The 14,977-nt window shown below is 44.7% G+C and overlaps 1 protein-coding gene across 1 annotated transcript in view; it reads right to left on the bottom strand.

The window, feature by feature from the left end:
• The window catches only part of FAT2 (FAT atypical cadherin 2), a gene marked incomplete at both ends in the record, with an annotated part of 73,294 nt that overhangs the window by 37,908 nt on the left and 20,409 nt on the right, over positions 1 to 14,977 (bottom strand). The window contains 5 exons of the mRNA XM_082620879.1: positions 30 to 413; positions 2,700 to 2,933; positions 5,212 to 5,365; positions 7,338 to 7,534; positions 9,349 to 13,407. Of these exons, the coding sequence (XP_082477005.1) occupies positions 30 to 413; positions 2,700 to 2,933; positions 5,212 to 5,365; positions 7,338 to 7,534; positions 9,349 to 13,407 (5,028 nt within the window). The remainder of the gene's footprint in view (positions 1 to 29; positions 414 to 2,699; positions 2,934 to 5,211; positions 5,366 to 7,337; positions 7,535 to 9,348; positions 13,408 to 14,977) is intronic.

Raw genomic sequence — 14,977 nt, 5'->3', positions numbered from 1 at the left:
TGTGTGTGTGTAGGGGGGTGCTCCCTCACCTGTGCGGGCATCCAGGTGGAACCGCCCCTGCTCGTTCCCGCTGACCACGCGGTAGCTGGTCTTCTCGGCGCCCGGGCGAGTGAGGGTGGCCAGCCGCAGAACCTCCGTGCCACGCTGGGTGTCCTCGGGCACCTGCACAATGTGCTCGGTGTTCAGGAACACGGGCAGGTAGTCATCCAGGCCCACCACAGAGATGGTGACAGTGCCCAACGTGGACAGCGGTATTGGGGTGCCCAGGTCAGAGGCACGGACGGTGAGCTCCAGTGCTGCCTGTGGCCTGACCCGCAGTGGCTTCTCCAGGCGGATCACGCCCGTGGTGGCCTCGACGGAAAAGCGGCCTTCGGCAGAGTCCATGAGAGAGTAAACCACCTGGGCATTGGTGCCTGGCGGGGGAGACAGAGCGTGTGATTCATACAGAGGGACCCTCCTCTGGCCCTGCCTGCCGCAGAGCTTTCAGCCAGAGGAGGGCCGGGCCGGCAGGGTTCCCATAAAGGCTAACATGCTTAGGCTGTTAGCAGTGAGACTCTCTCATGTGAGGGCTCTTGACTAGGGTGGGGTTCAAGGCCTCATAGAAAGGTTCTTATGAAGGGGAGCGTTCTGCAAACCCTTAAGGACATCTGAAGCTGTTTATGTGGAGGTTAGGGTCCAGTGTCAGCTCACAAAATAAAAATTGTGCAAGATCAAAAGCACCCATAGTGAGTTCTTTGGTTGTGATAGAACAATCCTGTATCTTGATTGTGGTGGTGTTTGCATGCATATTCAAATGCATGCATATAGAAACTGTGAAATCTGAATAAGACTGGAGTCCAATTACCAGTAATGTCCCAGGGCCAGTTTCCTGGCTTTGATATCATACTGCAGATGCTGCCATTGGGGGAAGGTGGGTGAAGGGTGCTGGGCCTCTCAGTACTATTTTTGCAACTTCCTATGAGTCTATAATTATGTCAAAATAAACCAAAACAAACAAAAAAAACATACACACCCACGGAATGTTCTTAGTAAATCAAAGCATGTAGTGTTTTTCCAGCTCTAACTCAGGTGCTATTATTTCCTTTGGTTGTGGACCAGATGAAGCAGTTGGCTCATGTAGGGACCATAGGGTCTGAAGAACACCAACATTTAGTGCTCAGCCATGAGAGCCTTACCCAGTGGGAAAAGCACAGGCTCTGAGCCAATAGGGATTGAGTCTTATACACATGTGGGGACACACAGCCCTTTCATTGAACTTACATGAAATAAATGTGCATACCATGCACATTCTCCCATGTATGAATTTTCTGGAGAGAGAGAGAGGTGCTGGTCAGGCTACATTTGGAATATTGAGGTGGAATATTTGGGTTAGAATAATAATAACAGCTTTGAAGTGTTAATGGTTAATTGGTGCAAGGCCAGAGGACGAATCCTAGAAGAGAGGTGGGATTGGAAACACGAGATTGAAGAAACTAGGGCCCTTCTACCCAGAAAGGGAACCTTGAGGCTGGAGCAGATAGTCACCGCCTCCTAGTGTCTGAAGGGCTGTCATGGGCGAGGGTCTGGGAGATCTGTGTGGCTGCAGAGGGCAGGACCGTGATTGACAGATGTCTGCTCCAAAAAGGTAACACTTGATAATTATCTGAGGTACCATGGAAGGAAGGGGCTGCCTAGGAAGTAGGGAGCTTCCTGTCCCTGGAGGTGTGCAAGCACTGGCTAATTGAGCATTTGCAGGGCCTTAGATGTTAGATGCCTTTGCACTGCTATTTGCCCTACCTAGGACCCCTGCATTCCTCCAAAATCTCTCACCTTCCTCAATGCCAAGCTAAAACTCACTTCCTCTAAGAAGTCTTAAATTTACTCTGTTGGTGTCAAACAAAGCAGAGTGTTTTGATCCCTCTTTTATCACCATCATCATCTTCATCATTGTCATATCCTATGTTCCTCTGGCAACTTTGACCCTGAGGGTATTTTTTTACCCCACCTAAATTATAAAATTTAATTCAAGAAAATTGGATGTGTGTATATATATATATATATATATATATATATTTATATATATATATAAACATGTATATATATATATATATATATATACATATATCTATAGATATAGAGATCTCCACAATGAAACACTTCATGATGTCAGAAGCTATAATTGGTATAATATGGAATGAAGACTCCTGGATGAATCCAATTTGCCTTGTAAATAGTAAAAGGAAAAGAATTAACCCTAATGAAAACAATGTCATTAAAATTAAAATGCAAAATAAAATGTAAAATATTCCACTTCATTGACTAGAAAATTGATCCAAGAATTTGATAGACTTAATGGAGTTTGTGCCCTAAGTTTCTTTCTTGTGGCCAGTTAATCAGAGTTGAATAATTCTGATTGGTGTATTTCACATTAAATGTTTGTATTCAAATGTTCTTGAGGTTAAATGGTTGGATTGAAAGGGCTCCGGGTCTAAGTGGCAGTGAGAAACAATGAGGCTGAAATGCCCCATACCAGCTTTGAAACATTGCCAAAATCTTTCATACCTAGCACTTAGGTATGCAGTTTGTGGACATTTTCTACTTGTACATGTCTGTAGGCTCAGGAGTGAGGTATTGCCAGTCTCAGAGCAACACAGAGAAAGCCAGACCCTTGCCCAGGGTGACCCTGTAAGCAAATGGCCTCCAATCCTACCCTTTCTCACCTTGGTCTGGGTCCCGGGCCAATACCACCGCAACAGGGGTCTTCACTGTGGTGTTGTCGAAGACTGCCACAGCACAGTGGCTGGGGAAGAACCGGGGGGCGTTGTCATTCACATCCTCCACGTGAAGGGTCACATCTGCCTGGCACGATTGGCCGCCTCCATCTGTCGCCTTGGCAACAAGGCTGTACACATCCTTCTTCTCTCGGTCTAAGGCTGTGAGTGTGGTCAGCTCCCCTGGCCGGAGAAAGGACAGCAAGTGAGCTTTCTCTGGGGGCCATGACCCCAGCATGTGACTTCCTGATGTCTATGTGAGACAAACCCAGCCATGCAGTGTGCTGTCACAGAGAAAAGGGGTCAGTCCTGTGTACAAATGGTTAGGAAAGGGGTTCAGTCTTGTAGCTTCTCACACCTGCTCACCTCCCTAGTCACATTCCACCACCACATCCCCAATTTAAGATCCACACCAACAAGCTACAAAGAGGCACAACATTTTAAAAGGCCAGTTAGGCAATTTCTAACAGCACATAAAATGGGTTTATCCTTTGGCCTGCAGTTTTACTTCTAGGAATGTATCCTATAGAATAATCAACCCAAGGATAAAGTATACATATAGAGATATTCTCTGCAGCATTCTTTATAAATAGCAACATACTGAAAAATATCCTGTCTTTCAAAAAGGTACTGGTTAAATATATTATCATTTAGCCATATAGTAAAATACTATGCAACAGAAAAGGAATTATGATAGAGCTTTATGTACTACCTTGTTAATAGCGCCAAGATATTGCTATGAGAAAAAAGTCACAATGTAGTATGCTACATAGAGATTTGGGGGATGCGCGGAAAACCGGTCTGATAGAATATGTACCAAGAGTGCTTATCTTTGGGGGAGAGGCTGGTTATCATGAAGACTTTCCAATTTCCGTATAATACATGCCTACGTGGTTTGAATTTTTGAATAATGAGCATGTATTATTTCCATACTCAGAAAAACCGCCGAGTTTTTTTTTTTAAGACCCCACCGATCATCCTGCAGCTGGACAAACAGCAACAGAGATTAGGTCACCTACTTGGGTGACTCAGCATACCCATGCTGGGGTCAGAAAGGGTAATGCTGTCTCCTTTTTATTTATTTTATTTTATTTATTTATTTATTATCTATTTATTTATGGCTGCGTTGGGTCTCCGTTGCTGCACGCGGGCTTTCTCTAGTTGCGTCGAGCAGGGGCTACTCTTTATTGCGGTGCATGGGCTTCTCACTGCAGTGGCTTCTCTTGTTGCGGAGCACGGGCTCTAGGTGCGTGGGCTTCAGTAGTTGTGACTCGGGGGCTCTAGAGCTCAGGCTCAGTAGTTGTGGCGCACGGGCTTAGTTGCTCCGTGGCATGTGTGATCTTCCCAGACCAAGGCTCGAACCCGTGTCACCTGCATTGGCAGGTGGATTCTTAACCACTGCGCCACCAGGGAAGTCCCAATGCTGTCTCCTTCTATCCAGACAGCTTTCTGGGATACCAGCTCTCACCTGCCACCTCCCTGCTCAGGAATCTCCAAGGCATCCTTTGAGCTACTGATTCCAAGTCAAGTGTCAGCAGCTGGCTCTCTGTCATCTGGGCCTTCTGTGCTGTCCGGCTCCACACCCTTCCTTATAGCAGCAGGACAGGGATCCCTCCTTTTCTAAAGGAAGCAGTCTCTACCCTGTCTTCTCCACCAGATGCTCACAGGCCAACCTCTCCCAAGTATTTGCGGTCTACTCTGCTGGGCTCTCTGTTTCCCACTCTCCACTTTGTCCCCTAACTGATAATAACTGACAATGGAAACCATATCTACGGAATTCTTATTATGTGCCAGACCTGGGCTAGATTTCTATATTCTTTATTTGTTGGGATCCTTGCAACAACACTATGAGATTTTATCTCAATCTGCAGCATACAATCTTGAGATCATGTCTTTGACCATGACTCTCACCTGCTTGAATCCTTTAATGGCTCTAAAGGTGGGATTTGGCCCTCCTGCTCAGAGGGCCTCATCCTTTGCTCTCTCTCCCTCCCCCCCTTCTGTGCACCAATTTCTGGCTGTCTCTCAGTTCCTCAGATGTGCGTGCTCTTTCCCAAAACAAGGTCCTCGTATAAAATCTCCTTCTGCCTTGAATATCCATCCCTACCACTCCCTTACCCCCGGCTACATTTCCTCAGAGAAGTTTTACTTAACCCTGATCCCAAATTTAAGTCCTCCTGTCAAACCTCCCCTAGCATCCTTCATTTTTTCTTAGCACACGTCAAACCACTGATTCAATGCCTGCCTTTCCCACTAGATTGTAAAGACCTAGATCTTGTCTTATCAGTTTATGTCCTTAGCATCTAGTGAATGCTCGACACACAGTGCCAATATATGTTTGCTGAGCGGATGGATGGATGGATAAGTAAATTCCTGTTTCTTTTCTAAGGAGCCTGGGTACTGGGCCCTGGTTATTCAGTGTATAAGTTCTATGCTTGATCCTGCAGCTCAGGAAACCTACCTGTATGAGGATCCAGCTTAAATTCATCTGCCCCAGGACCATGCAGTGAATATGTAATCTGAGCGTTGGTATCGGCGTCCAAGTCTGTTGCCGAAACTTTCAAAATGAAGTGTCCTAGAGGTACATCTTCACTGACTTTGCCAGTGTAGAGAAGCTGGAGATAGAAGACAAAGAAGAGGGGGATTATGGGAGATGCGCTGAGATTCAGAGAGAGGCAGAGTGACAGAGAGGGAGACAGAAGCAGAGAGAGAGATTAGAGAGCAGAGATGGAAGGGGGTAGGGGGGAGAAGCAGAGACAGGGAGGGAGGAGAACAGAATAAGATGGAACGTGCAAGGAAAATGGAGATTAAAAACAAGGAGAATGATGACAAGAGACATAGTCAGGAAAGCAAAGAATGAGAGAGAATTTCCATCATCTGAAAGCTCACACTCAAGGCTAGAAGGACCTGCTGCAATCTGTTACTCCACAGGGGCCACATTGCAGAAGGGGTGGCACAGGGGAGAGGCTGGAGTTCCCTGAGAACCCAGTGCTCTTCCAGCTACTGGCTCTGGGCATAACTTCCAAGCAAACCGGTCCCCCCACTGCATGGTGTGAGTGAACATGGACACCTGTACGTGCTCCAGGTGGGGGCTTTGTGCCTGGGGGGCTGTGTGGAGACAGCCCCCAGGCCTTCTTTCCCTGGCTCTGGTGATGCTATTGACCACCTCTGAGAAGGCCAGGGTGAACTTGGCCCCAGCCTCTTCCAGCATGGGGAGGGTGCAGGCTGGTTGGCAGGATGCTGAGGGGAAAGAAGAGGAAGGTGTGGCTACCATTCTCCCCCAAAAGGCTGCCCTTCTGAGACCACCCCAAAAGTGGTCATCTTGGATCCTGCAAAGACTTTTTTCCATGCACCCCACTTGATAACCCAGGTTCTCTTTTTCTACTCTGCTTCTATGAGGTTGGAGCGTGGAAGACAGTGGAAGAAAAGGTGATAGGATATATGATTTTTGTGTGTGTCCGTATATATGTGTGTGGACAAAGTATGAAGAATTGAAGTATATATATATTCACATGCATATGTAAGTATGTGTGAGTTATAGATGTACATTTGTGTATATGGATGGGTATATTTATGGATGAATGTTGTGGGTATGTAGGTGTATGCTTATGTATATCTTTGTGTATATATATATAGGTATTTGCATATTTATAGAGAGTTGTACATGATCCTTTGACTATGCGTGTGTGTGAGTACCTACGTACAAGTTTGCATTTATGTATATATACTGAATAGCTGGATTTTATATAGATTTGAATTATGCTAATTTGATGTTATAAAATTTAAATGTTAATAGTTTAACTTTATCTGCAAACTTTGAAGTAATGCAAATCTCCCCAAAGTTAAAAATTATTTACTGTGTTTAAAAAAATATGTTTAAAAGCAATGCTACATGACAGTGGTTGTTGATTTATGCCCGCTAAGAATGCAGTTCCTCTCCTTACACATGTGCATGCGTGCACACACTCACACACACACACCACTCAACATTTTCCTTGGGAAATTTAGTGTTGAATTACGTGAAGTCCTCAGGAAAATCTCCCTTATCAAAAGTGTAACTGCCCTGTCTGCATGTTTGTTTATACATATAACCTGGAGTAGGGTCTCTGTTGCTCTGTATAACCTATTCATATGTAGGGATAGGCCCATATAGCCATGGCGAGTGGTGTGGGGTGTCTCGGGGGAAGGTCTCTTTGGATGTATTTGATAACAATGAGCCATGCTAACAAGCTGAGCAGTGGAGGGGCTTTCCCACTGGGCATAGCAGGCTGTTTGGAGAATGAAGAATTTACTTTACTTCTGGATATGTTTTGCAGAGAAAAGGATATTTTTATGGAGTGTAGAGGAAGACGTATGGACCATGGGTCCTAAAGAGCTTGGTGACATCCCTTTGGAGGGGGCAGGAGGAATCACCTAGAATCGCCCTTGCCTAGGGCACTAGTCTGAGGCCAGCCAAGGAGAAGCAAGGGCAAGTGTGGTCAATGATGTCCAGTCCCAGAGATGGTACCCTGAGTCCTTCTCCTTCCTCTTGCCCTTCACTCCAGCTTCCTTGCCTCTACTCCTCCCCCACCCTCGCCAGGCTCTCACCTCTGAGCACTGTGGGCTGTTATCATTGATGTCCAGGACAAAGATCTCCACAAGGACTGAAGCCTGGAACTTGCCATCGGAAGCTGTGATTCGGAGCAAGTACTTGGCCATGTGCTCACGGTCCAGGGTCTTCCTCGAGAAAATCCTCCACTCATCCCCAACTTGGCTGATGCCAAACTGGCCCAGGGGGTCTCCCTCTAAAAAGATGGGACAGAGTTTCCTGAATCCAAGCAACAGGAACAAACCAGGCTTTGTGCCCTATGTGGCTGCCCACCTGACACTCTTTTTTAGGATTGTTGGGAAAGGCAAAAATTTCCTCCCTTAGCTAAGGACCCATAATTCTGCAACGAGTCAGTTTATCTGGTGTTATGAAACCTCTACCAACTTCAAAGGCCTCCATTAAATGGAATTATCACTGCAAGAAACACTGCTCCAAAATATGTGGCTGAAGGGCAGGTTTTTTATTTTTGTGCATTGGAAGGCATCAGAGGAAGTTAAATGGAAGCAGATTGCCATTCTAGAAAAGAACCTTCTAGTATCTAGTATCTGTTCAACAGTGGAGGGGTGGGAAGTGATCAGTAAAAACTCTCTGCGGGGGCTTCCTTGGTGGCGCAGTGGTTAAGAATCCGCTTGCCAATGCAGGGGACATGGGTTTAAGCCCTGGTTCAGGAAGATCCCACATGCTGTGGAGCAACTAAGCCCGTGCGCCGTAACTACTGAGCCCATGTGCCACAACTACTGAAGCCCGTGCACCACAATGAAGAGTAGCCCCCACTCGCCGCAACTAGAGAAAGCCCGCATGGAGCAACGAAGACCCAATGCAGCCAAAAATACATACATACATACATACATACATACACTCTCTGAGGCTTTATTTTATGACTGGACACAGGCTAAGTGGAGGTTCAGATGGATCGCTAGATTTGCTTCTGAGTTATCTTTCCTTGATACCAATCACTGAGAGGAGAGATGGATTTTTGAGATTCTAAGATGCCAGAGTCCTCAGATTAAACTATTCCAAGAGTTGATGATATATTGACATTTCTTATTCTATTATTCAGAGATTTAAAGACTTTTGTGTTTTTAAGAGTCTGATATTATAAAATGACAAGATTCTATTTCACTAAGACTCCATATTTCAAACAGCTCTGATCCAGGATCTGTCTCCAGGAGTCTATGATTCTTGGTTGGAACTTTAGGCTCATTAACTCTCCACCAGACAGCTGTGATAGCAGAAGAAACCATGACTATGGGAATGGAATGACATGGTACCTGGGAGATGGGGAAAGGGACACTGAGAAGTAAAGAAACTCTCTTTTAGCCACTGATTGGCTCATTTAGCCACTGGGCAGAGATTGGGGAAATGTAGGTTTACAATAGGTATCCACTGGGGAAAGCAGTTTGTAGGGTATGGTTTTAATCCCAGCCCTGATGCAAGCTTGGAGTGTGATCTTGGTTGAGTTTCTTCCCCTATCTGGGCTTTGGTTCTCCCATGTATGAAATGAGGGGATTGGGCTGGAATCATATCCAAGAAAGTGGTTTTGCTCCAACACTTAGGTCCTATGGTTGACTAGGCAGCGTTTTCTACTATCCACAACTTGCCCTAGGCAGAATACTACTCTACAAGGACAGTCACCTCACAGAGTTTTCATGGACCACACAACTGTTGATTCCCTCTCTGTCTCCCAGAAGCTAACTGAGAACAGTTGCAGAATCTCACTTCTAGTCTATCTACTCCATCTAAGGTAATAAGAAATCCTCTTTACAATGCACTTTGCAATGTATTGGGGGCTCTCAAAGCTTTTTCAAGTTAGATCTTACCAGCATCCCTGTGAGTTGAATGAGAACAGGCATGCCAAGTCTACAGATGGAGCAGTTGAGGTCTTGGGAGGTTAAGTGATTTACCCAAGGTCACATTGCTAATGAGTGGCAGAGCCACATCTTAGGGAACCTCTTATTGGACTTTTTTCAATGCACCCCAGTGCCTCTGTTCCAAGATAGGTGTACTTACCTGTGATATAGCAGGTGACCTGTCTGTTCTGCTCAGAGATATCAGCATCCAAAGTTTTAAGAGTGGCCACAGGTTCACCAGGTTCGCTGTTCTCAACCACAGATCCTCTGTAGTCTTCAGAAGCAAATCGGGGGGCATTGTCATTCTCATCTGTAATGGAGACTTCAACCAGGACCTGAGAAGATAGCTGGATGGTCCGGCCATGGTCATAGGCCACCACATAAAACTGGTAGATCTGGCTGGTCTCACAGTCAAGTTCCTGGAGTGTGGTGATCCAGCCAGTTTCACTGTCAATGGCGAAGAGCTCATGGATATTGCTGCCAGGGTCCACTGGCAGCCTATAGCTTACCTGGCCATCATTCCCAGTGTCCTGATCATTCGCAGTCACTTGAATGACTGAAGTCCCCACTGGCATATTTTCAGTGAGAACAGCCTTATATGGATCAGCCTCAAATACAGGCCTATTGTCATTGACGTCCTTCACTTGGATGTTGACAGAGACCAAGGAACCCAAGTAAGTGTCATTATGGGGGCAATGTGCCATCAAATCAATCTGGTACCATTTGGTGGACTCATAATCCATGGCCTTCCTCACCTTTAGAACCCCTGTGTCTTGGTCCAAGGAAAAGATGCCATCCTTGTTGCTCTCTGGTGTGGTGCCCTGCACTAAACTATAGATGACTGGATCTTGGGCTGCCACTGCTTTAACAGAACCAATTTCAGACCCTTCTGGAAGGTCCTCTGATGCAGAAAAAGTATATAGAGGTTCAGAAAATTTGGGCAAGGATACTTCATTAGGAACCACCTGAAGTCGTAACAGCATGAGAGAGTTCCAGTGAGGAGGGCCCCCATCTTGGGCTTTGATTTTTAAGTCAAAGGCCCGATTTTCCAATCCCACCAGGCTCTCTTTCACCTTGACAACACCAGTGGTTGGGTTGACTTCAATGACCTCTTCTTCCAGGTCCTCCACTGAGTCCACTGAGTAGGTGACATCTGCATTCTGACCTTCGTCTGCATCATAGGCCAGCACCTGGATGACTGGGGAGTCTTTACTGACGTTGGATTGAATGGATACAGTGTACTCAGATGCTTTGAACCGTGGGGGGTTGTCATTTTCATCCGTGAGAATGATCTTCACAGTGCAGAAGGCCACTCGTCCTCCTCCATCCTGAGCCATGACCTTAATAGCAATGACTCTTTCTGTGGAATTTTCCCGATCCAATTTCTGCAGAGTGGTGATCTGGCCACTGGGGTTTATGGAGAACTTCTCACCTGCTAGTTTATTGATGATGGTATAATCTACAGTGCCATAGGGACCACTATCTTTGTCTATGGCTAACAACTCAATCACCTTGGTTCCCACCTTTGCATTCTCAGCTAATTCTGCCTCATAAACATGCTGCTGGAACTCTGGGCTGTACTTGTTGACATTTGTAGTATTGATATACACAGGCACAGTTGCTCGGAAGACCCCATCAGAAGCACCTACCTTCAGATTGTAAGAAGAGTACAAGTGCTTTTTGCAAAGGTTGAACATAGAAATTATTCCCGATGAACTGTTAATGGAGAAGTGCCTGTCCTGGTTGCCAGAAAGAATCAGGTACTCCAGGCGGGAAGTGTCCCTGCTGTCAGGGTCAAGAGCTTGGACTTTGAGAACCAGGTGTCCACAGGTTGCTAGCTCACTGACATTGGCTTCATACTGAGGTTGCCTGAACTCCGGGGGGTTGTCATTGATGTCAGACACATTGACAACCACAAGGGTTTCACCAGTTAGTGGGGGGTCTCCTCTATCCATGGCCCTGACCTTCACATTAAAGTGTTGTTGGGCTTCATAATCCAGCTCTTGAACTGTGGACATCTCCCCCGTGCTCCCATTGATCTGGAAGAATTTGGAAACATCCGAGCCATCCTCTACAATCTGGTAAGACACATCACAGTTCTGCCCTGAATCCTGGTCAGAAGCCAACAGTTGGATCACAGGAGTCTGAGCAGGCAAACCTTCTGAGATTGAAGTGGTGTAGACCAATTGAGAGAAAGTGGGGGGATTATCATTGACGTCCTCCACCAGGACTTCTACCGTGGCTTCAGAAAATGACCCCAGAGCTGTGTCTGTGGCTCTGACTGTGAACACATGTTTGGTCTTAGACTCATAGTCCAAAGGGCCTGTCACTGTAAGGACACCAGTCTTAAAGTCAGTGGTGAACAGCATCAAGGGCTCTTCCTCCACGATGTTGTAGATGAGCCGGAGCCCCTCTGGACTCCGGGCCTGGGTGTGGAGAATTGGGGTATAGAGTGTGATATTTTCAGGCACTCTCACTTTGTAGTAAGGACTCTGAAACAGCGGGTTGGATTTATTTCTCACAATGACAAGTACCTCTTCCTCAGTCTGGAGGGATGGGGTTCCTCCATCTCGAGCAATGACTTTGAGGTGATACTTATTTAGAGCTTGATAATCAAAGGGTTTCTTTAATGATATGTCCCCAAGATAGGGGTCAATTCGAAAATATCTGTAATCTTCTGCAAATGCATATGTGACAGCACCATTCACCCCCAAGTCCTGGTCAGTGGCAGATACCTGAAAGAGGACGTCCCCCGGCTCTGTGCCATCTTGGATGATTGTGTGGTAGGGCAGATGTTTAAATTCAGGGCTATTGTCATTGACATCCTCAACAGAGACTTGGACCAGAGCCTGAGCTACCCGCTGAGGTGTCCGACTGTCCCTCAATTCCACCGCCACCTCATGAGTGTCCTGCTGTTCTCTGTCAAATGCCACACCTCTTGTCTGCAACACGCCTACTGATTTGACCATATGAAACATATCTGTGCCATTCAAGAGAAAGTAAGATAGGGTGTCATTCAAACAATTGCCCTGGGCACCAAGAATCACCAGTGCCTTTCTGTCCAGCAAATTCTCCTTCACTGTTGCCCTGTAGACATCCCGGTCAAACTGTAAGCTTGTGTTAAGGGCTTGTGTCAAAGAAATTTTTACTAGTGCAGTATCTTGATACAGGCCATCAGAAGCCTTGATGATGAGCTCCCGAGCGAGTCCCAGCAAAGCAGGATTCAACACAGATATGCGACCAGTAATGGGATGGATGGCAACAGCTTCATCAGCATTGCCAGTTTTGATGCTATAATTGACTTCTGAGTCATCGTCACTGGCCTGCACCACGAGGAGCTCCATACCCCGGTGGATGGGCTTCAGTACTGCTACTTCATATATCTGGTCTGAGAACCTGGGGGGACAGTCATTTATATTTCTGACATTGATTATGACCTGGGCAGCCGTGGGTGCAAATAAGACAGGGCTTCCTTGGTCATGGACATAGATGTTGAATTGGAAAGAGGGCATGCTCTCATAATCCATCTCTAATACAGTGGTTAGGGTTCCCATGCTGGGATCGATTTTTAAAAACTTCAGAGCTTCTGGCTCCAAAATTTTATAGACTAACAAGGAATTAGCTTCTTTGTCACTGTCAGAGGCACGGATCACAAGGGGGTTGTTGTTTTCATCCACTATCATGCTGTTCAGTGCAGCTGCTTCACTAATTTGGCCCACAAAAGTCAACTTTGAGAACATGGGAGCATTGTCATTTTCGTCAATGATATAAACAAGAACCATGACATCAGTAAACGCACCCGCCATATTGCTGCCACGGATTTTCAGCTGGTAAGATGAAATTTTCTCATGGTCCAAGTTCTTCTGGGTAGAAATGAGTCCAGAATATGAGTTCATGGAAAATACACCATTCTTGTTTCCCTCTCTTAACTCATAGGTAACTTCTGAGAAGCTTGTAGCTGAGATAAGGAGGATTGGGGAACCAACAGGGATTGATTCAGGGATCTCTACAAAGTACTCGGAGTTTGAAAAGATGGGGGCACTGCTATCTGAGGGGTAGACATGAATGATCACTGTAGCCAGGTCATGCCATTGTGGGGAGCCTTGATCTTCTGCCTTCACTGTCAGAGTATACTGGGCATGATTTGCCTGATCAAGTGTCTGTGCTAGAGTTATGATGCCTAGTAGGGCATTGATGTTGAAGAAACCTTCGCTGTTCCCTGAAACAAAAGACAAGATAAATTGAAGTTTACCACACCCTCAAGAGGTACCAACTAGGCTTTCTAGATCAGTAAAAGGCAATCACACAAAAGTTGGACAGGGCAAAATCCACATCCTGCACCACCCTGGATTTAATTATGATATAATGTGTAGGGTAGATATATACTTTATGAAATTCCTTATGTGGTGCTCATATTAGGTACTCCATAAATGGAAGCTTCAATGATCACTAAGTGTTTGGGCTGCAACTTAAGCTATAAACCAAAGCAGTAGTAGGTTTTTGGAGCAAAGAAAGGAGACATACTTTGTAGGAAAAGCACACTCCGCTCTGTATTTCAGTTTTGACTTTTACAGGACAAACTTCAGTTACATTATTTAGAATTTTAACCCATTCTTTACATAACTTGTAATAGCTTTGATTATATACTTGATAGATGAAAATTGTAAATATGGAGTCATAAATTGTCAAAACTGATACGGACTGGAAAAACCACCTCGTCTAGTCCTCGTATAGTCTATTGTGGGAAAGTCCATTGTCAGGCTTAGGAGTGAGTGGCAACGGGTTGAGTGGGGAGGGACTGGATAGCACACACAGATCTTGAGGCTCCTGATCAAATGCCCTTTCCACCACACCTGGATTTCCTAAACTTCAGGCATTCTTACACCGCCTTTACAATTTTTTTTAATATTCAGCCACTACCTATACAATAGTATAGTATATGATTTATGTCATTATTTAATGGATATTTTCCTTTAAATTTGGTTTATTTTTTTAAATTTAAAATATTTTTAACAGGCAACTTTACATTGGTACTTTAAAAAGAAAACCATTATTGCTTGTCATAAATTAGAGGTTACCGTAAAAACCAGTCAATGGAAAATATTTTCTTAAAATCTGGATCAAATCTATTGCTTGCCAAAAGGGTCTGGGCCTGAGAACTACAGGCTTTCTTTGGCGAAGAGTAGCAAGTATTAGAGAACTGAAGAGATTCTAGTACCCAAAGGAGTCTTCCTTGACTTATGAGGAAGCCCAAATGAAAATCGAAAATGGAGTAATTTCTCCATGTCTGATTACCTATCATTTTTGTAATCCTTTTAAAATTTAATGTTCATTTAGATGAATACATAATACCATTTCAAATTTAAATTTTGAGGAAAGTTGTGTTTATGTGACATTACATAGTTCACAAAAGATAATGTTGAAAACTAATCATATTTTCCTAAAAAAAAATGCTCGAAGTTATCACAGTTTTTAGAGTCTGACCTTACTTGGACTGCAACTATCCTTTTTTTCCTTTCCTTTTTTAATACTGTGGTAAGAACAGGTAACATGAGATTTTATCCTCTTGAATTTTTAGAGGTTATAGTACAGTATTGTTAACTATAAGCACAATGTCATACAGAGATCTCTAGAACGCATTCAGCTTGCATAACTGGTACTTCTTTCCAGTTTTATTGAGATATAATTGACATATAACATTGCATTAAAGGTGTACAACATAATTTGATATATGTATAAGTATATATTGTGAAATGACTACCACAATAAATTTAGTTAACATCCGTCAC

The sequence above is a fragment of the Mesoplodon mirus genome, assembly GCF_964341445.2.
Source record: "Mesoplodon mirus genome assembly, chromosome: 5".
Lineage (NCBI taxonomy): Eukaryota > Metazoa > Chordata > Mammalia > Artiodactyla > Ziphiidae > Mesoplodon > Mesoplodon mirus.
The sequence above is the reverse complement of the archived record's forward strand: the minus strand, read 5'-3'. Positions and strand labels throughout refer to the sequence as shown.